Consider the following 18,799-nt stretch of genomic DNA (forward strand, 5'->3'; position numbering starts at 1 on the left):
GTGCTGGGGGGGGGGGGGCGTCAGGAAGCCCCGAATTTGTCTTATGGGGCTGAGTCCCCCCTCCGACCCCAAAAAAAGTTGGGGGCCCTGGTGCCTGTGCCTGGTGGACGGAGCTGGAGCGAGTGCAGTGGGGCAGATTTGGGGGGGCTGCCCCATACCAGGGCAGGAGGGGCAGGAGGGCAGTGGGGCAGGAAGGCAGTGGGGCAAGAGGGCAGCGGGGCAAGAGGGCAGCGGGGCAAGAGGGCTGCTCAAGCGGGGCAGTAAGAAAGGTGCCCCTTTTCCCAGGCAGCGGGACAGGAGGGCCGCTCCATCTGGGGCAAATCCGCCCCACCCCAGGGCGGTGGGGCAGAAAAACTGCCCCATCCCAGGGCGGGGAGGCAGTAGGGTAGGGGGAGGCTAAAGAACTGCCCCATCCCGGGGCAATGGGGCAGGAAAAAAGGTGGGAGAGCAGCGGGGCTGGAGGGCTGTGGGGTTGTCCCACGGTCCCCGGCCGGGGTCCGGCTGCCCGGGGGGAACCCCGGCGCCGAAGTCCCCACATCACCGGAATTCCCCGGGGCTCAAGGAGGGGCCGGGCTTGTGCCGAGCTCATAAAGCGCCTGCCCGCGGGGCGGCGGGAGCACAGCGGGGATCCTGAGTCAGCAACACCGGTGCGCACGGAGAGCCCAAAGCGGAGCCGGGACCGGTGTTCTTGGAGAGCCCAAAGCGGAGCCGGGACCGGTGTTCTTGGAGAGCCCAAAGCGGAGCCGGGACCGGTGTTCTTGGAGAGCCCAAAGCGGAGCCATCCCGGTGCGCACGGAGAGCCCAAAGCGGAGCCGGGACCGGTGTTCTTGGAGAGCCCAAAGCGGAGCCATCCCGGTGCGCACGGAGAACCCGATCGGATCCACCCCGGTGCGCACGGAGAGCCCGAACCGGAGCCGGTACCGGTGTGCACGGAGAGCCCGATCGCCCCGGTAACCGAGATTTTCGAGAAACCGACCGGCCCCAGCCCGGTGCGCACGGATTGCTCGGACCGGCCCCAGCCCGGTGTGCACGGAGACCCCCCCCACCCCCCCGGTCCCTCCCCGGTGTTCCCGGCGCTCCGAACCAGCCCGGTGCCGGTGCCACCCCGGTGGCTGTCGCGCCATGCGCCCCGCAGCGCTCCCACTGCTCCTGTGCGCCGTGACCGTGCTCGCAGGTGAGGGGCACCGGGGGGGGCACGGGGGTGGTGGGGAGAGGGCGGTGGGGACCCGCGTGTCCCCAGGGGGTGTGTGGCACCGGGGAGGAGAACACGGGTGCCAGCGTGTTGGGGCGAGTGTGCAAGCGCGTCGGGGCAAGTGTGCAAGCGCGTCGGGGCGAGCGTGCAAGCGCGTTGGGGCGAGCACGAGCACGTCGGGGTGAGCACACGCATGTCAGAGCGAGCACAAGCACGTCGGAGTGAGCACAAGCGTGGCAGAGCGAGTGTGTCACTCCGAGCGTATCGGTGACACCGTGCCCTGCCCCGTGACGAAGCCCTTTGGGAGCGCGTCCCCCTCAAGCGAGTTGGGAACGAGCAAGAAGAGAGCGGGAGGGGGGCGCGGCGCAGCCCAGCCCGGGTGCCCTTGCGAAATCTGTTTGTCTTGTGGCAATTCCGAGGAATTTTTCCCTTGCTTCCGCAGGTTATTCTGGGAAAGGGCAGGACTTTGCCCAGGGCTGCCGAGGAAAACCTCGGGGAACCCCCAGCGGCGGGGCGCAGCCGCTGACTCACCGGGGGGCTTTTTTTCCAGAGCAGGGGCTCCTCAGCCCAGCTTTGCCAGGAAGGGATTTGCCTTTTGTCACCCCCACGGGACTGTCACCGTGCTGAGGATCTGGCCGCCGGCTGGGGACAGCTGCTGCGAGCTGCCGGCGCGCCCCACGCCTCCCCGCATACCTTCTGCCCTTTTTGCTCATTTTTTTTTTTTGGCTGGCAGATGGTGGTGGTGGGGGGTGGGAACGGACAGATCCTGCCCTCCCCACGCGCCCTCAAGGGCACTTCCCGCAGCAAAGGAGAAGCTCAGGAGCTCTGCACTTCTCCCTGGCTTCCGCCACGGGGACGCTTCCCCCTGGGGTGATGGGTTGGGGACAAACCTGAGGGTCCCTTTGTCTTCTCCTGGCGGGTCCCCAGCGCCCTGCGGACCCTCACGGACATTCGTTTCGCCTCGCAGGGCGGCTGCACGCTTCCTTCGAGGTGTTCATCGAGCCACCAGTGCTGGTGGTGGAGCACGGCGGGGCGGTGCGCCTCAAGTGCAGGACCACGTGCCAGGACCCCAGCGCCACGGGCGACGTGGAGACGTCCTTCTTCAAGCACCGGCTTGAGGCGTCAGGGCAGGGCGAGACGGTGGTGGAGCTGCGTAACATCACCGAGTGGAGCTCCAACATCCTCTGCTTCTACTCCTGCAACAAGCAGAGGAAGACGGTGTCGGCCACCCTCATCGCTTACCGTAAGCGGCTCTGGGGTGGCGCCGCCAGCCCCCGGTGGCACCGAGCGTCCCCTTCACGCCGCGTCTTGTCCCCCCACCCCAGGTCCCCTGGAGCAGGCGGTGCTGGAGCCAGTGCCGCAGCTGGCGGTGGGCGAGAGCCACGAGCTGGTGTGCCGCGTGCCCCGCGTGGCGCCCGTCCGGAACCTGACGGTGATCCTGCGCCGCGGTGCCACCACCCTGCACACCGCCACCTTCGAGCTCAGAGCCGAGAACAAGCCGCAGGACGTGGAGGTGACGCACGTGGTGACAGCGCGGCGCGAGGACCAGGGGCAGAGCATCACCTGCCAGGCGCTGCTTGACCTGCGGCCCAGCAATGTCCACTTCAACACCACCTCCTCCCCGCAGGTGCTGGATGTCTATGGTGAGCTGGCGCCGGTGTCACCGCGTGTCCCCAAGCCGGCGGTGGCCGTGTCTCACCGTTTGCTCCCCTACTGCAGATTTCCCTGAGGATCCCAAGCTGGAGATGAGTGAGATCTACCTGGAGACGGATGAGAAGATCAACATCTCCTGCAGCGTCCGGCAAGCCTTCCCGGCGGCGCTCTTTGAGCTTTCCCTGGCCGGCCACCCGCTGCCACTCCATGTCACCGAGGACGGGCTCCGCGCGGTGGCCGAGGTGTCCCACGCTCAGCAGGGAAAATTTGGGCTGGTTTGCAGCGTGCGGGTGGGACCCAAGGAGCGGCAAAAGCAGGCGTTGGTCCACGTCTACAGTAAGTGCGTCACGGTCAGGCGGGCGGCGTGGTGGGGATGGCGTCCCTCACGTGTCCCCCGTTGTCACCCGCAGGCTTCCCCCAGCCGCAGCTGAACGTCAGCACCAGTGTCCCCATGGAGGGGACGGAGGTGACCGGGCGCTGCGTCCTGCCACCCGGGCACTCCCCGGACCTGCAGCTGCAGGTGACAGCGGGTCCCCGCGTCCTGGCTGCCTGGGGACCGTCCCCGCTGGTCTTTGCATGGACGGCGTCGGAGGAGGATGACAACACCAAGCTAGTCTGCGAGGCCAGGATGCGTGCAGGCAACAAACCCACAAAGAGGAGCACGCCCGTGGGGCTCAGCGTCACTGGTGGGTGCGCAGGAGGCAGGTTGGGGGGTGGTGGGGACGTCGCGGCGCATTTCGGGGGGGAGTAATGTCCCCTGGTGTCCCCACAGCCCTGCCCAGAATGGACGACAGGAGCTGCCCCCCCAGCCAGAACTGGACGGAAGGGGAGGAGGTGACGCTGCGGTGCCAGGCGCGGGGCAACCCCCGGCCCCACGTGGCTTGTGACAAGGACGGGACGTCCGTCACCCCCGGGCTGCGGCACGTGGCCACCCGCGCCCACAGCGGCACGTTCCGGTGCCGGGCCAGCAACGCGCTGGGCACGGCCGAGCGCAGCATCACCGTGTGGGTGCAGTGTGAGTGGGGACGGGGCGCTGGGTGCTGGGAGCGGGGGGATATGAAAGGTGGGTGCTGCTGACCCCCCCCCGTGCCATCCCACAGACCACGACGTCGACGTGGTGCTCATTGTGGTGCTGGTGCTGGTGGCGCTGGGTGCCCTGGTCATCGCCGGCGTTGTTTACGGCATCTACTACCGCAAGAAGAAGATGCGTGAATACCAGCTGCAGAAGCAACAGCGACGCATGGAGATGGAGAGGCTGCGCTCGGAGGAGACGGTCGGCATCAACGGCTCGGCACCGGGGAGCCAACCGTAGCTGCGCCGCTGCCAGAGCCGCCGCAGGGAGCGGGCTGAGGGGCACCCCTGGGTGCCGAGCGCCGTGGTGGCACCGGGTGCCAGCGGGGAGCACCCGGCGGGACCTCGCGGAGGGGGCGACGCCGGGCGAGGCCAACACTACATGGGGGCGGCCACCGTGGCCGCTGTCACCACGGGCTGGTGACAGCCCGAGGATGGACCCGCAGTGTCGGGGGAAGCGGGCGCGGTTTGGGGGTCGAGCGGTGACGTTCTGCGGGACGAAGGCGCTCCTCATCCTCCTCGTGTTGGAGCCCAAGAACCGTGGGGGTTTCCCAGTGCTTGCTGCCCCCCTGGGCTGGCCCAGGGCTTTGGCAGGAGCTGCTGCTGCTGCTGCTGAGGAGGAGGAGGAGGAGGAAGATGAAGGTGCTCAGAGCGCCGTTTGTATGCATTGCACAAATAAAGGCCAGGGGTGATGGTGAGGGGACCCCCCCTGCTGTGTTTCTGCCCAAACCCGGTTGTTTTCCAGCACCTTTCACCCACGGTCAACCCCCTGCTGAGCATGCGCGGGGGTGCCCCAAACCCCGCTTCCTTCCTTCCTTCATTGCGCCGCCATTTGGCCCCGCTGAGGACAGGGCCGGGGGGACACGGGGCTGGGGAAGGGGACGGGGAAGGCCGGGGTGACGCCGGGGCTGCGAGGCTGGGGGCCGCTGGCCACCCCCCGGCCCCGTGTGTCCTCGGTCCCCACAGTGGCCATGCCTCGGTGTCACCTTCCTGCGCTGCCCCTCATGGTGCTGCTGCTGCTGGCTCAGGCCGGTAAGTGCTGGGGGGGCGTCCTGGATTGTCCCCTCCTGTCCCCAAACTGGGATGTGATTTGTGGCCCTGCGCATCCCTCGCCACCCCTGGGGTGTGGGCCGTGTGGCCCTGCGCTTCCCCATACGGGTCTCCGGGCTGTGCCAGGTGGCCCTGCTCATCTCCTGCACCCTGGTTCAGTCTCTGTGCTAGCCACATGTCCCTTTTTGTCCGCACTTGTCCCCAAACTGGTCCCCAGGTCGTGCCCTGTGTCCCAGTTCATCTCCTCCTGTTCCAGACCAGGTGCCTGTGCTCTCTGTGGGTCCCTTCTCGTCCCTTCCTGTCCCCATCCTGGTCCCTGTGCCATCCCTGTGTCCCATCCTGTCCCCAAACTGGTCCCTGTGCCACCCCCGTGTCCCTTCTTGCCCCTTCCTGTCCCCACCACCGTCCCCAGCACCCACCCCATCTCACCCCCTCCTCTCCACAGGCCGTGCCACGCGTCCCACCTCGTCCCCCCCTGTCCCCAGCCCGTCCCCGGGCTGTGCCACTGCAGCCCCCCCGGGCAGCCCCTTCAGCGTGAGCGTGACGGGCAACGCCTCGGAGGTGTCCTACGGGGGGACCGTGCTGATCAACTGCTCCACCACGTGCGCCGACCCCAACGCCATCGGGGGCGTGGAGACCTCGCTCACCAAGGAGGAGGCTGCGCGGGGCTGCGGCTGGCTGGCGGTGCGGCTGAACAATGTCACCGAGCCGCTCTCCGAAGTCTTGTGCTTCTTCACCTGCTTCGGCCAGAGGAACACCTCGGTTTTCAGGATGCTGGCGTATGGTAAGTGCCCCCTCCGTCCTGCTCCCGCGGAGGAGCGGAGCCTGGGGACAGCAGGAGGCTCGGTGGCATCTCTCGGCTAGGTGCTGCCACCCCAGGGTAGGTGACGCCCCGGTGCCCCCCTCTGTCTGCTCATTGAGCCCCCCCCAAGCACTGCGGGTCCCAGCACGAGGACGTGGTCCTGCTGGAACGGGGCTGGAGGTGGCCACGAGGGTGCTCGGAGGCTGGAGCAGCTCTGCTGGGGGGTGTTCAGCCTAAAAAGTTTGGGATTTGTGGGTTCAGCCTCGAGAGAAGGCTCCGGGAAACCCTAAAGCGGGCTGCCAGTGCCTCGAGGGGGCTGCGTCACCCCCGGGCTGCGGCACGTGGCCACCCGCGCCCACACCGGCACGTTCCGGTGCCGGGCCAGCAACGTGCTGGGCACGGCCGAGCGCAGCATCACCGTGTGGGTGCAGTGTGAGTGGGGACGGGGCGCTGGGTGCTGGGAGGGGGGGGATACGAAAGGTGGGTGCTGCTGACCCCCCTCCCCCCCGTGCCATCCCACAGACCACGACGTCAACGTGGTGCTCATTGTGGTGCTGGTGCTGGTGGCACTGGGCGCCCTGGTCATCGCCGGCATTGTTTACGGCATCTACTACCGCAACAAGAGGATCCAGGAGTACCGGCTGCGGGAGATGCAGCAGCGCATGCAGATGGAGCAGCGACGCTTGGTGTAGGAGGAGGAGGAGGAGGAGGAAGATGACGGCGAATGTTCGGCGCCGGGGATGGAGCCGTAGCTTTGTGCCAGGGGTGCCGCGCTCTGGGTGCACCAAAACCCCACGTCCCTCGCCCAGGGACAGATCCTAGTGGCCGGGGGGGGGAGTGTCCCCTGGCAGCCCCCATCCCTGCCATGGGACCTCCCCGAAAAAAATTCTGGATGGGGCTCGTTGAGCACGTGTGGGTGCAGCTGGTGTCATGCGCGCCCTGCGTGTGCGTCCGCCGGTGGCACCGGGTGGCACCGGGTGGTGAGCGCCCGCCGTCCCCATCCCCTCCTTGTACAGAGAGCGGGGGTGGCACCTCTGTCCCCCCCATCTTGGCGGCATCCTGCGGGGGTGCTTGAGGGGCATTAAACGTCCTCCTGCTGGCAGTGGCACTCGTCCTGTTGTCACCTGCTGGGGGGGGGGATAACATCGGGGGGGGGTTCGGCAGAGCCAGTGCCTGGAGGCTCAGCTGGAAGCTGGGGGGGGGGGGGAATGTGGGAAGGGGTGGCAGGGTGTGTGTGTGGGGGGATGTCCCCGTGCCTGGTTGTGGGGTAGGGACGTGGGACAAGGTTTGGGGACAGCAGATGGTGGCCGGGCTGGGGGTCCCCATCTCAGGCTGGGGGCTGGGAACATGGGGCAGGGCTGGGGACAGGGAACGGGGCTGGGGGATGGAAATGGGGCTGGGGAGGGGGGGACAGGGGGAATATGAGGGGGCACAGGGACCAGCTTTGGGGCTTGGGGACACCGATGGGGACCGGGGGGCCGGGGCTGGAACCAGGGACAAGGGACAGGGCTGGGGGATGGGAAAGAGGGGAGGGGCGATGGGAACAGGGCTGGGGACAGGGGGGCCATGGGGCTGCCGCCGGGGCTTCGGTCCCCAAAGCCGCCATCGTCCCCAAAGCTGGCATCGTCCCCAGCGCCCGAGCGCTGTCCCCAGTGCCTGAGCGTTGTTCCAAAGGCCGGGGCTGGCAGCAGCAGCAGACAGAGGGGCTGTGAGCGTGGAGCCTGGCGCTCGCTGGCACCGTCGCTCGCGCCCGGCATGACACCGGCTCCCGCTTGGCCGCCACGGCACAGCACGGCACGGCTCGGCACGGCTCGGCCTGCTTCAGCTCATCCACCGGCATCTCCGCCACCGGTACCGGCACCGGTGCGGGCACGGCACCGTGGGCGGTGTGGGCACGGCGGTTCGGCGTTGCCGCGCTGCGGGGCTGCGTGGGCCGTGGCGAGGTACGGAGCGTGCTGCGCTCGGCGGGTGAATCACGCCTCGCCCGCGCCCACGGAGGGACGGGGGGACGGGGGGGACAGCTGCACGGGGTGGGCTGGGGGCGCACGGTGGTGTGCACGGGGCGGGGGGCGCACTCCTTCACGTGTGGTGCACACGCAGTGAGTGTCTCAGTGCGCACACGGCACACCAGCATGCACATATGGCACACACCGGTGTGAGCAAAATGCACGCCAGCGTGTGCGCAGGATGCACACCTGCATGGACATGCGTGAATAGTGCACACCTGCATGCACACGAAATGCACGCCTTCGTGCACACAATACACGCATGAACACGCACGAATAGTGCACGCCTGCGTGCACACTTGGTGCACGCTTTTGTGCGCATGATGCATGCCTGAACACGCACAAATAAAACACATTTGCATGAACAAGTAGTGCATGCCTTTGTGCACACGCTGCGTGTGTGAACATGCAAGAATAATGCAGGCATGCACGCGCAAGATGCACGCATGAACATGCACGGATAGCGCAAGCCTGCATGCACACACGATGCACACCTTCGTGCACACAATACATGCACGAACTCGCACAAGTAACGCACGCCTGCATGCACACACGAACATGCATGAATAATACACCTGCATGCGCACGAAATACAGGCCTGCGTGCACATGATGCACACATGAACATGCACGATTAATGCACGCCTCCGTGCACACGATGCACTCCTAATGCACGCACACGCAGTGCACAATTCACATGCCATGCATGCACACGCGTGCACGACCATGGAATGCGCACACTCACACGCAGTGCACGCAAACACCTCCATGCAATGCACGCCTGCAGGTGCACACCCCACAAATACCAAGCCGCCCCCCCCCCCCCCCCCATTCCCACGCAGCCCCTTCCGGGGGGGGGGGGGGCCCCCACACAGTGAGACTCCCAGCCCCCCGGGGGGGGGGGGGGGGGGGGGGGTGTCTATTTGCAGCCCCCCCACAAAGCCAAGCCCGTGCCCACCCCCCCGTGGCCCGGTGTCCCCCCTCCCCAGGTGGGTGTGTGGGCAGAGCTGCATGTCTGGCGCTGCACCCACGCAGCACCCACTTGTGCGACACGAACACGGGTGGTGGTGGGGGGGGGGGGCACGGATCCCAACCCCCCCACACTGTGGGGGGGGCTTTACCGGGGGCGGAGGGGGGGGGGGGGGAGGAGCCTCGGTGCGCAGCGTCGAGGAGCTGCCTTCATCCCCATCCTCATCCTCGCCTTCATCCCCATCCTCGCCTTCATCTCCATCCACATCTTCATCCCCATCCTCATCTTCATCCTCATCCTCATCCCCCCTGATCACCCCCCCCCCCCCCAAAAAAATAACAGAGCCTGGACCCAATGGCCCCCCCCCGACCGGCTGCACGACTCCTGCCCCCCCTGATCCTGGCGCTTGCAGGTACAGGGGAGGGAGCACAGGGGGAGGGGCTGGGAGCCTCCGTGTTTTGGGGGGGGGGGGGGGGGCCTGACCCGTAATTATGGTGGGGGGATCCCCACGGAACCAAGGAACCGGGGGGGGCGCTGGGGGTGAGCCCTGCTGGGGGCTGGGGGCTCTGTGTGGGGCTGGGGTGCTGGCATGGGTCTGGGGTCCCCGAGTATGGGGCTGGGGTTTTGGAGTGGGGTTGGGGTCCTGGAGTGGGGCTGGGGTCCTGGGTTTGGGGTCTGGGGTCCCAGGTTTTGGGGCTGGGAGTCCTGGGTTTTTGTTCTGGGCTCACGTTTCGGGGTTTGGGGGTCCTGCTCTGGGTTCTGAGGTCCTGATTTGGGGTTCTGGGGGTCTCCGACTTTGGTTTCTGGGGTCCTGCTTTGGGGCAGGGGGTTCCCGTTTGGTTCTGGGGTCCTGGTTTAGTGGCTGGGGGTCCCTGTTTGGGTTCTGGGCTCCCAGTTTGGGGCTTGGGGGTCCTGCTGTGGGTTCTGAGGTCCTGGGTTTGGGGCTGGGGTCCCAGGTTTTGGTGCAGGGGTCCCTGGTTTGGTTCTGAGGTCACAGTTATGGGGTTGGGGGCCTTGGGCTTTGGTTCTGGTGTCTTGGTGTGGGGCTGGGCTCCTGGTTTGGGGCTCAGGGGTCCTGCTCTGGGTTCTGAGGTCCTGGTTTTGGAGCTGGGGTAGGGCCCTGGGTTTTGGGGCTGGGGGCCTGGGTTTAGGGCTGGGGTCCTGTGTTCGGGGCAGGGGTCCTGGTTTGGTTCCAGGCTTCAGGGTTTGGTTCTGGGCTCCTGGTTTGGAGCTGGGGGGGGTCCTGCTCCGGGTTCTGGGCTCCTGGGTTTGGTTTTGGGGTGGGCTCCTGGGTTTTGGTTCTGGGCTCTTGGGTTTGGTTCCGGGCTCCTAGTTTGGTTCCAGAGTCCCAGTTTGGTTCCGGAGTCCCAGTTTGGTTCCAGGCTCCCCCTTTCATTCTGGGCTCCCAGCTTGGTTCTGGGCTCCCAGTTTGGTTCCGGGCTCCCAGTTTAGAGCTTGGCGGTTCTGCTCCGGGTTCTGGGGTCCTGGGTTTGGTTCCGGGCTCCCAGTTTGGTTCCAGGTTCCCAGTCTGGTTCGGGGTCCCAGTCTAGTGCCGGGCTCCCGTCCTGGGGCTGGGGGCTCCTGCCTCGAGCTCCAGGCTCCCGCTGGGGCGCGGGCCCCGTCCCTGCTGGCTGCCCCCGGGGGGGCTCTTGCAGGGGCCGCCCGGGGCACGTTCACGGTGCGCGCCTGGCCCCAGGTGGCCGTGGTGCCCTTCGGGGGCTCGGTGGCCATCAACTGCAGCCACGGCGCCTGCCCGGGCCACGAGGCCACCCTGGGGCTGGAGACGTCGCTCACCAAGGACGCCGCGGCCGCCGGCAGCCGCTGGCAGAGCTTCGTCCTGGTCAACGTCTCCGAGTGGAGCCCGCGCCCCGCCATCTGCCACGGGACCTGCGGGGAGCAGCGGGCCACGGCGTCTGCCACCATCCTCGTCTACCGTGAGTGCGGGCAGCGGGCGGGGGGCGGCCCGGCGGGGCTCGAGCTGCACCCCACGGCTCGGCACCCACCCCCCCAGGGCTGCCGGAGAGCGTGGTGCTGGATCCGGTGCCCGCCGCGGCCGTGGGCGAGAGCCGCAACCTGACGTGCCGGGTGGCGGAGGTGGCCCCGCTGGCCAACCTGACGGTCACCCTGCGCCGGGGCGGCGAGACGCTGCGGACACAGAGCTTTGGGGCCGCCGCCGGCAGCGCCAGCGTGGCCGTCAGCCACCTGCTGACCGTCGGCCCCGGGGACCACGGGCAGGACGTCACCTGCCACGCCGAGCTGTCCCTGCGCCCTCACGGGCCGCTCTTCGCCCGCGCCGCCGTGCCTGTCAAGCTGGCGGTTTACGGTGAGGACCCGCAGCGCGGCTCGGAGCATCCTGAGCTTGGTCCCACTCAGATCTTGGCCCCATCCCCGTCTCCATCCCATCCCTGTTCCCTGTCCCTGTTCCAGTCCCCATCCCAAGCCTATCCCCATCCCTCTTCCATCCCCATCCCTATCCGAATCCCTTCCCATCCCACTTCCATCCCTATCCCAGTCTCCATCCCATCTCCGTCCTGTCCCCATCTCCATCCCCAGCCTCATTCCAGTCCCCATCCCCTTCCCTTGCCAGTCCCCATACACATCCCTATCCCGTCCCCATCCCTATTCCTCTCCCCATCCCTATCCCATCCCCATCTCTGTCCCCATCCCAATTTCCAGCCCCGTTTCCGTCCCCCTCCCCGTTTCCGAACCCATCCCATCCCGTCCCAATGCGCACCACGACCCAACCCCACACCGTGCCGTACCCCCCCCACCTTTACCACGCGTGTGTCCATGCCAGGCTCTCCACTCCCACCTCCACCACCCACCCCTCGCTGTGGGGGGGGTCTAGGAGCAGGGGGGGTCCCCTCGCTCTCCGGGTGCAGAGCCCCGAGGTCCCCTCACGGTGCCACCGCGTCCCCGCAGCTCTCCCCGAGCCACCGCAGCTGCAGGCCCCTGTGCGCCTCGAGGCCGGCACCGCCGCCAACGCCAGCTGCCGCGTGGTCGGCGCCTTCCCCGCCGAGGACGCCCACTTCGCCCTGGTGCTGGACGGGCGCAGCCTGGACGTGGCGGTTACGGAGGCGGGGGACACGCTGACCGCCAGCACCCGGCTCTCGCCCCGCACCGCTGGGCTCCAGGAGCTGAACTGCACCGTGGCCGTGGGCGCCGCGGCACGGACGGCGCGGGTGCGGCTCCACGTCTACCGTAAGCCCGCAGGAGGGAGGCGGTGGGGGACCCCCAAATCCCACCCCAAATATTGAGCTTTCACCCTCCATCCCGCAGGATTCCCAGCGCCCGTTCTGGAGCTCAGCCCGGTGCCGGCGGGCGGCGAGGTGACGGTGACGTGCCGCGCCGCCGCCGCCGAGCCCCCCGCTGTGCGGCTGCAGCTCCGCGATGCCGATGGGGGGGTCTTGGCCGAGGGGCCGCAGCCGCAGCTGGAGCTGCGCCTGGTGGCCCAGCGGGAGGACGACGGGCGCTGGTTCGGATGCCGGGCCAGCCTGGCCGTGGGGGACGGCACGGTGACAAAGGACACTGAGGCTCGGCTCGCTGTGCTGTGTGAGTCCTGCACGTGCCCCGAATCCGGCCCCTGTGAGCCCAAAATGTGGCTGTGGGGTGGAAATCCCAATTGTCTGCTGGTGTAGAGGGGGGGAGCGCTGAGGATGAAATGGGTGCAGGGCGTGGGGCCCCATCCTGTCCCCTTCCTATCCCTGTCCCCATCACATCCCAATCCCATTCCATCTCCATCCCCATCCCATCCCTGTTCCCATCACATCCCCATCCCAATTCCCATCCTAATTCCAATCCCCATCCCATCCCAAACCCCATCCCATCCCCATCTTTATCCAATCTCCATTCCATCCCTGTCCCCATCCCATCCCCATTCTTTCCTCATCTCCATCCCATCCTGTCCCCATTCCCATCCCCATCCCAATCCCATCCCATCCCCACACGCCCCTCCAGCCCCACCGGGTGCCCCCACCCCAGTCTTTCCCTCTTTCCCCCCAAAGACATGCCCGAAATGGAGGCGAGCTCCTGCCCGAGCAACCGCACGTGGCTGCAGGGGACACGGGAGGCGCTGTCCTGCAGGGCCACCGGCAACCCCACGCCCACCGTCACCTGCGCCCGCGATGGGGCCATCGTCAGCACCCACCGACCCGAGCTGGTCACCCGCTCCCGCGCCGGCACCTACCTCTGCAACGCCACCAACAGCTTGGGGACGCGCAGCCGGCTCATCACCGTCCGCGTGGAGTGTGAGTGGGGCAGGGAACGGGGGCACCGGGGCGGAGGGCAGGGGGACAGGGCACCCACCGCAAGTTTGGGGGCGAGGCCGCGGGGAGAGGGAGGCAGCATCCCTGGGGGAGGCAGCGAGGATGCTCAGAGGCTGAGAGCTGGGGGTGTTCGGCCTCAATTCTCTAATTCTATTATTCTCTAATCCTCTAATCCTGTAAATCTACAACTCTCTAATTCTAAAATTCTGTAATCCTGAGATTCTCTAATTCTGTAAACCTATAATTCCGTAATTCTATAGTTCTATAACTCTGTAACTCTATAATTCTGTGATTCTCTGACCGAACCCGTGTCCCCCCCAGATGAGCCCAGCCTGACGGAGAGCGGGTGCCCCGCGCACCGCACCTGGGTGGAGGGCGAGCGGCGCGAGCTGGCGTGCCGCGCCGAGGGGAACCCGGCCCCCAGCACCCGCTGCACCCGCGACGAGGGCCCCCCCAGCGCCGGGGGCGGCCGGGCCGTCAGCCGGAGCGACGCCGGGCGCTACACCTGCCGGGCCACCAACAAGCACGGCTCGGCGCTGCGCAGCGTCTACGTCAGCGTCGAGTGTGAGTGGGGGGAGTTGGGGGTGCTGTGGCCGTGCCGGCGGTGCCGTGGTTGTGCTGGGGGGTGCCAGGGCCGTGCCGGGAATCTGGCAGTGCCAGGGATGCCGTGGGTGTTTTGGGGATGCAGCCATGCCAAGGATGCTGTTCACCATGCGAGGGATGCCGTGGCCGTGCCGGCGCTGCCATGGCTGTTGCGGGGATCTGGCCGTGGCACAGACACTCTTATCCATGGCAGGGATCCTGGCTGTGCCATAAATGCTGTAGCTCCACCAGGAATCCCACAGCCATGCCAGGGACCCGGTGGCCATGCCGGGGATCTCCTAGCCATGCTGGGGATGCCGGCGATGCCACCGGAGACCCCAACCTCCACCCTCTCTCCTTGCAGACGAGCCCAGTATCGGCGAGGCCGGCTGCCCGGCGCGGCGGCTCTGGGTGGAGGGGACGGCGGCGGAGCTGGGCTGCAATGCCAGCGGCAACCCCCTGCCCCACGTCGCCTGCACCAAGCTGGGGGACCCCCACGCCCCCCCGGCCAGCCCCAACGTCACCCGTGCCCACGCCGGCACCTACCAGTGCCGAGCCACCAACGCGCACGGCTCAGCTCTCCGCAACATCACCATCACCGTCGAGTGTGAGCGTGGCACCGGGAGGGGGGGAAGAAGGAAAACAGGGGAGGTTTTGGGGTAAAAAAGGGGTGACTTGGGGTTTTTTGCTTCCCCACGCAGACAGCCCGGTGGCGGTGAGCCTGCGCGTGGTGCCCTCGGCCAACGTCTCCCGCGGCGCGAGCTTCAGCGTGGAGTGCCGCGCCGAGGGGCTGCCGGCCCCCACCTTCGGCTGGGCGCTGCCGCCCGCCCCCAACCTGCGCTTCGGCGCCGACAACCGCTCGGTGGCCGTGGCGCGAGCGGCCGCCGCCAACCGCGGCGTCTACACCTGCACCGCGTCCAACCAGCACGGCCGGCGCGCCGGCAGCGTGGTGGTGCGCGTGGATGGTGAGCCAAGGGCGCAGGGTGGGGGGACCCCGGGGATGTCATCAGCACTGGGGTGGCATCACCGGCGTCCCCTTGTTGCCCCGCAGAGAGCCGGCTGGCCCTACTGGTGTCACTGGGCGTGCTGGGCGCCGTCACCGTGCTGGGGCTGGCGGCGGCGGGGATTTACTACCTGAAGACGACGGCGTGCAAGAAGGGCGAGTACAACGTGCGGGACGCCGAGGGCACCTCGGAAGGCGCCCGCCTGCACCAGGGGGACGTAGGGGGCCGCGGGGAGGTGTTCGGCATCCAGCTCACCCCAACCTGAGGGACGGGGACATCCCCTCCGCCACGCAGGGACGATTTGCACACTGCCAGGGTTTGGCCCCACGGTTGGCATGGGCTGGGGGTCCCCAAAGGCGCAGGGGACATGAGGACCCCCGAGCCGGGAGGGCTGTCATGATGCTGTCCCCAAGGTAATGGGTTGGGTTTGATTTTTTTTTTGGTGGGGGGGGGGGGGGGGGGTGTTGGTTTTTTAGCCACTTCGGCATCTAATTTTATGGAGACTGCAGCGGGAGGGGCCTCACGCAATGAGGCCATCGCCGCCGTGCTGGAATGTGCCAAATAAATAATTTACATTTTAAAGAGAGGGAGGAGGACGGTGGCAGGACGGGACCCTGCTCAGAGCACCCAGCTCTGCACTGCACGGGGGGGCACCCCGCCGCAGCGCTCCCCCATGAGTCTCCCCCCCCCGGGTCCGACGGGCACGGAGCCTTGTAGACGGCAGCGAAAAAATAAGTTTAATGAGACGGCCGGGGACCGCCCTGCGCTGCTTCCTGTGGCCCTGCCCGGCGCTGGGAGCCCCCCCGGGCCCCCCCAGAGCTTCAGCACTTGTCCTTGTTCTGCCACCACAGGAGGTGGTAGATGCCGCACTTCTCGGCGTGGTAATGGGCGGCGTAGATGAAGCCGGCGCCGCCGAGCAGGGCAACAACCAGCAGCGTTAGCAGCAAGGCCAGGAGGACGTGGGACGGGGGCTCTGGGGACAAAGGGATGGGGACAGGTGAAATGGGGATGGGGACAGGGAAGGGACGGGGATGGGAGCGAGGACAGGACAGGAGCGGGGACGGGAAGAGGGATGGGAATGGGATGGGGACAGGAAGGGGATGGCGACAGGAAGGGAACAGGGAAGGGAATGGAATGGGGACAGGTTGGGAACAAGGATAGGAATGGGGATGGGAATGGGACAAGGACAGGAAGAGGGATGGGAATGGGGTGGGGACAGGACGGGAACGGGGAGAGGAACAACATAGGAATGAGGACAGGGATGGGAAGAGAATGGGAACAGGGATGGGAAGAGAATGGGAACAGGGATGGGAAGAGAATGGGAACGAGATGGGAATATGAGCAGGTATGGGAACGGGGACGGAATGGGATGGGGACAGATGAACGTGAGGTCAGGGATGGGAACAGAATGGGGACAGAGATGAGACAGGGATGGAAATGGGACAAGGACAGGGATGAGAGTGAGGACAGGGAGTGGATGGGATCAGGGACAGGGACAAGATGGGGACAGGGGCAAGATAGGGATGGGAGTAGGATGGGGACAGGGACGAGCGATGACAATGACGGGATGGGGACAGGGATGGGGACAATATGGGGATGGGGACGAGATAGGGATGGGGACAGGGACGAAAGTAGGCACAGGGATGGGATGGGGACAGGGACGGGGACAAGAAGATGGAAACAGGACCAGGAATAGGAACAGGACAGGGATGAGACGGGGCCATGGGTGTCCCCAGGGACTCACCCACCACCTCCATCGTCACCGGGGCAGATGTGCGGGTGAAGCGGGGCCCGGTGGCCTGGCAGGTGAGGTTGTGCCCGTGGTCCTGCTCGCGGGCGGTGATGCCGTTGGGCACGTCCACCCTGGTGGCCTGGGGGAAGGTGGCCATGGCCAGCACCTCGCCGCCGCGCCACAGCGTCACCGTCAGGTTGTGGATGACGGCCACGCTCACCACCCGGCACGTCACGGTGTAGTTCTTGCCCGGTGCCATCGGCGGCACCGGCTCCAGCGCCACCTCCTTGGGGACAGCTGGGGAGAGGGGAAAAGGGGCCGGGGGTGGCACCTGGGGACATCTCGGAGCCACCGCGGTCCTTGTGGGAATTGATGGGTGTGGGGTGGGGACTGGGAGAGGGACTGGAAATGGATCGAGGGTGGGGATGGGGAGGGTAAAAAAAAGGAGGCATGGGGGAAAGGGGCGGCCAAGGGGGAAAAAGGGAAAGGGGGAAGTGGCGGCCGAGTGGAAAAGCGAAAGGGAAAGTGGTGGCCGAGGGGAAAGCGAAAGGGAAAGGGGCGGCGGTGGGGAAAGGGGTGGGATGCTCCGAGCCGCGCTGCGGGTCCTCACCGTAAACCGTCAGCTCGACGGGCATGGAATCGTTCAGGAAGAGCTGCCCGTGAGGGCGCAGGGACAGCTCGGCGTGGCAGGTGACGTTCTGCCCGTGGTCCCCGGGGCCGACGGTCAGCAGGTGGCTGACGGCCACGCTGGCGCTGCCGGCGGCGGCGCCGAAGCTCTGCGTCCGCAGCGTCTCGCCGCCCCGGCGCAGGGTGACCGTCAGGTTGGCCAGCGGGGCCACCTCCGCCACCCGGCACGTCAGGTTGCGGCTCTCGCCCACGGCCGCGGCGGGCACCGGATCCAGCACCACGCTCTCCGGCAGCCCTGGGGGGGTGGGTGCCGAGCCGTGGGGTGCAGCTCGAGCCCCGCCGGGCCGCCCCCCACCCGTCGCCCGCACTCACGGTAGACGAGGATGGTGGCAGACGCCGTGGCCCGCTGCTCCCCGCAGGTCCCGTGGCAGATGGCGGGGCGCGGGCTCCACTCGGAGACGTTGACCAGGACGAAGCTCTGCCGGCGGCTGCCGGCGTCCTTGGTGAGCGACGTCTCCAGCCCCAGGGTGGCCTCGTGGCCCGGGCAGGCGCTGTGGCTGCAGTTGATGGCCACCGAGCCCCCGAAGGGGACCACGGCCACCTCGGGCGAGGCGCGCACCGTGAACGTGCCCCGGGCGGCCCCTGCAAGAGTCCCCCTCACGGGAAGCCAGCGGGGACGGGGCCCGCGCCCGGGCAGGAGATAGGACCCTGGGCCAGGAGCCCCCAGCCCCAGAAAGGGAGCCCGGAACCAAATGGGGACCTCAGAACCAAAACCCGGGACCCCAAAAGCTGGAGCAGGACCCCCAAGCTCCGAACTGGGAGCCCATAACCAAACTGGGACCCCAGAACCAAAGGGGGAGCCTGGAGCCAAACTGGGAGCTTGGAACCAAACCCCAGGACCCCATCCCCAAACCCAGGACCCCAGAACCCAGAGCAGAACCCCCAAGCTCCAAACTGGGAGCCTGGAACCAAACTGGGAACCCAGAACTTTGGTTGGAGCCTGGAACCAAACTGGGAGCCCAGTACCAAAGGGTGAGCCCGGAATCAAAACCCAGGACCCCATCCCAACCCAGGACCCCAGAACCCAGAGCAGGACCCCCAAGCTCCAAACTGGGAGCCTGGAACCAAACTGGGAGCCCAGTACCAAAGGGTGAGCCCAGAACCAAAACCCAGGACCCCAAACCCAGGACCCCAGAACCCAGAGCAGGACCCCCAAGCTCCAAACTGGGAGCCTGGAACCAAAGCCCAGAACGCCAGCCCAGGACCCCAGCCCCACACTGGGACCCCAGCCCCAAAGCCCAGGACCCCAACACCCACCCACTGTAGCGTCCCCCCCCCAGCTGCCACCCACCTCCCGCAGCTTTGGGGGGGTCAGCACTCCAGGCTCCCCGGTGCCCGCCCCCCCCCCCCCCCCTTCTACCTGCCAGGGCCAGGAGCAGGGGTGGCAGAAGCCCACGGTCGGTCCCATGGGTGGCAGCTCTCCGGGTGTCCCTGAGCCCTGCTGGGCGGCGGCGGCGTCACATTCCCACCGCCAGCCCTGGGAAGTCCCCTCGCTGGGAAGCGTCACCTTCCTGTCCCTTTTCCTGCCCACCCTTCCTGCCTGCACGGCCATGGCCGCGGTGCCACCAGCAGCGGCAGCACCCCAAATCCTACCCCATGTCCCCAGCCCATTACCGGAGACCCCCAAATCCAGCCCCACGTCCCCCCCAAATCCTGCCCCATGTCCCAGCCCATTACCGGAGACCCCCGGCATGGCCCCCATGTCCTGTCCCCCCAAATCCTGCCCCACGTCCCCAACCTGTTACCCCGGAGCCCCCCCAGCAGGGCCCCCATGTCCTGTCACCCC

The 18,799-nt window shown here is 67.3% G+C and overlaps 4 protein-coding genes across 5 annotated transcripts; 3 read left to right on the forward strand and 1 right to left on the reverse strand.

Moving 5' to 3' along the window:
- The first annotated feature begins 612 nt into the window (after nucleotides 1-612).
- ICAM1 (intercellular adhesion molecule 1) lies at nucleotides 613-4,645 on the forward strand. The gene is made up of 7 exons (XM_080608465.1): nucleotides 613-1,174; nucleotides 2,160-2,435; nucleotides 2,518-2,835; nucleotides 2,912-3,181; nucleotides 3,256-3,531; nucleotides 3,618-3,860; nucleotides 3,946-4,645. Exons 1-7 carry the CDS (start codon nucleotides 1,123-1,125, stop codon nucleotides 4,155-4,157), a joined length of 1,647 nt encoding a protein of 548 aa, XP_080464591.1. The 5' UTR covers nucleotides 613-1,122; the 3' UTR covers nucleotides 4,158-4,645.
- Nucleotides 4,646-4,750: 105 nt separating this feature from the next.
- Nucleotides 4,751-5,964, forward strand: ICAM4 (intercellular adhesion molecule 4 (Landsteiner-Wiener blood group)). Its single transcript, XM_080608466.1, has 2 exons — nucleotides 4,751-4,948; nucleotides 5,412-5,964. The coding sequence occupies exons 1-2, from the start codon at nucleotides 4,888-4,890 to the stop codon at nucleotides 5,828-5,830; spliced, it is 480 nt and encodes a 159-aa protein (XP_080464592.1). The 5' UTR covers nucleotides 4,751-4,887; the 3' UTR covers nucleotides 5,831-5,964.
- A 1,330-nt stretch (nucleotides 5,965-7,294) lies between these two features.
- ICAM5 (intercellular adhesion molecule 5) lies at nucleotides 7,295-15,176 on the forward strand. Of its 2 annotated transcripts, none has more exons than XR_013944012.1 (11): nucleotides 7,295-7,711; nucleotides 9,086-9,155; nucleotides 10,399-10,677; nucleotides 10,755-11,066; nucleotides 11,666-11,944; nucleotides 12,023-12,295; nucleotides 12,748-12,990; nucleotides 13,330-13,572; nucleotides 13,955-14,197; nucleotides 14,296-14,555; nucleotides 14,642-15,176. XR_013944012.1 is itself a non-coding variant. In XM_080608463.1 (11 exons), exons 2-11 carry the CDS (start codon nucleotides 9,098-9,100, stop codon nucleotides 14,857-14,859), a joined length of 2,412 nt encoding a protein of 803 aa, XP_080464589.1. In that variant the 5' UTR covers nucleotides 7,295-7,711; nucleotides 9,086-9,097; the 3' UTR covers nucleotides 14,860-15,176. The 2 variants fall into 2 exon arrangements, 1 of the variants encoding a protein (XP_080464589.1); XM_080608463.1 differs by having other exon boundaries at nucleotides 14,292-14,555.
- A 134-nt stretch (nucleotides 15,177-15,310) lies between these two features.
- Nucleotides 15,311-18,441, reverse strand: LOC308186315 (uncharacterized protein). Its single transcript, XM_080608464.1, has 5 exons — nucleotides 18,186-18,441; nucleotides 17,326-18,071; nucleotides 16,937-17,248; nucleotides 16,339-16,623; nucleotides 15,311-15,567 (listed from the first exon to the last, which is right to left on the reverse strand). Exons 1-5 carry the CDS (start codon nucleotides 18,419-18,421, stop codon nucleotides 15,416-15,418), a joined length of 1,731 nt encoding a protein of 576 aa, XP_080464590.1. The 5' UTR covers nucleotides 18,422-18,441; the 3' UTR covers nucleotides 15,311-15,415.
- Nucleotides 18,442-18,799: the final 358 nt, after the last annotated feature.

Source organism: Anser brachyrhynchus (assembly GCF_964034855.1).
Source record: "Anser brachyrhynchus genome assembly, contig: SCAFFOLD_527, whole genome shotgun sequence".
In the NCBI taxonomy this organism is placed as follows: Eukaryota; Metazoa; Chordata; class Aves; order Anseriformes; family Anatidae; genus Anser; species Anser brachyrhynchus.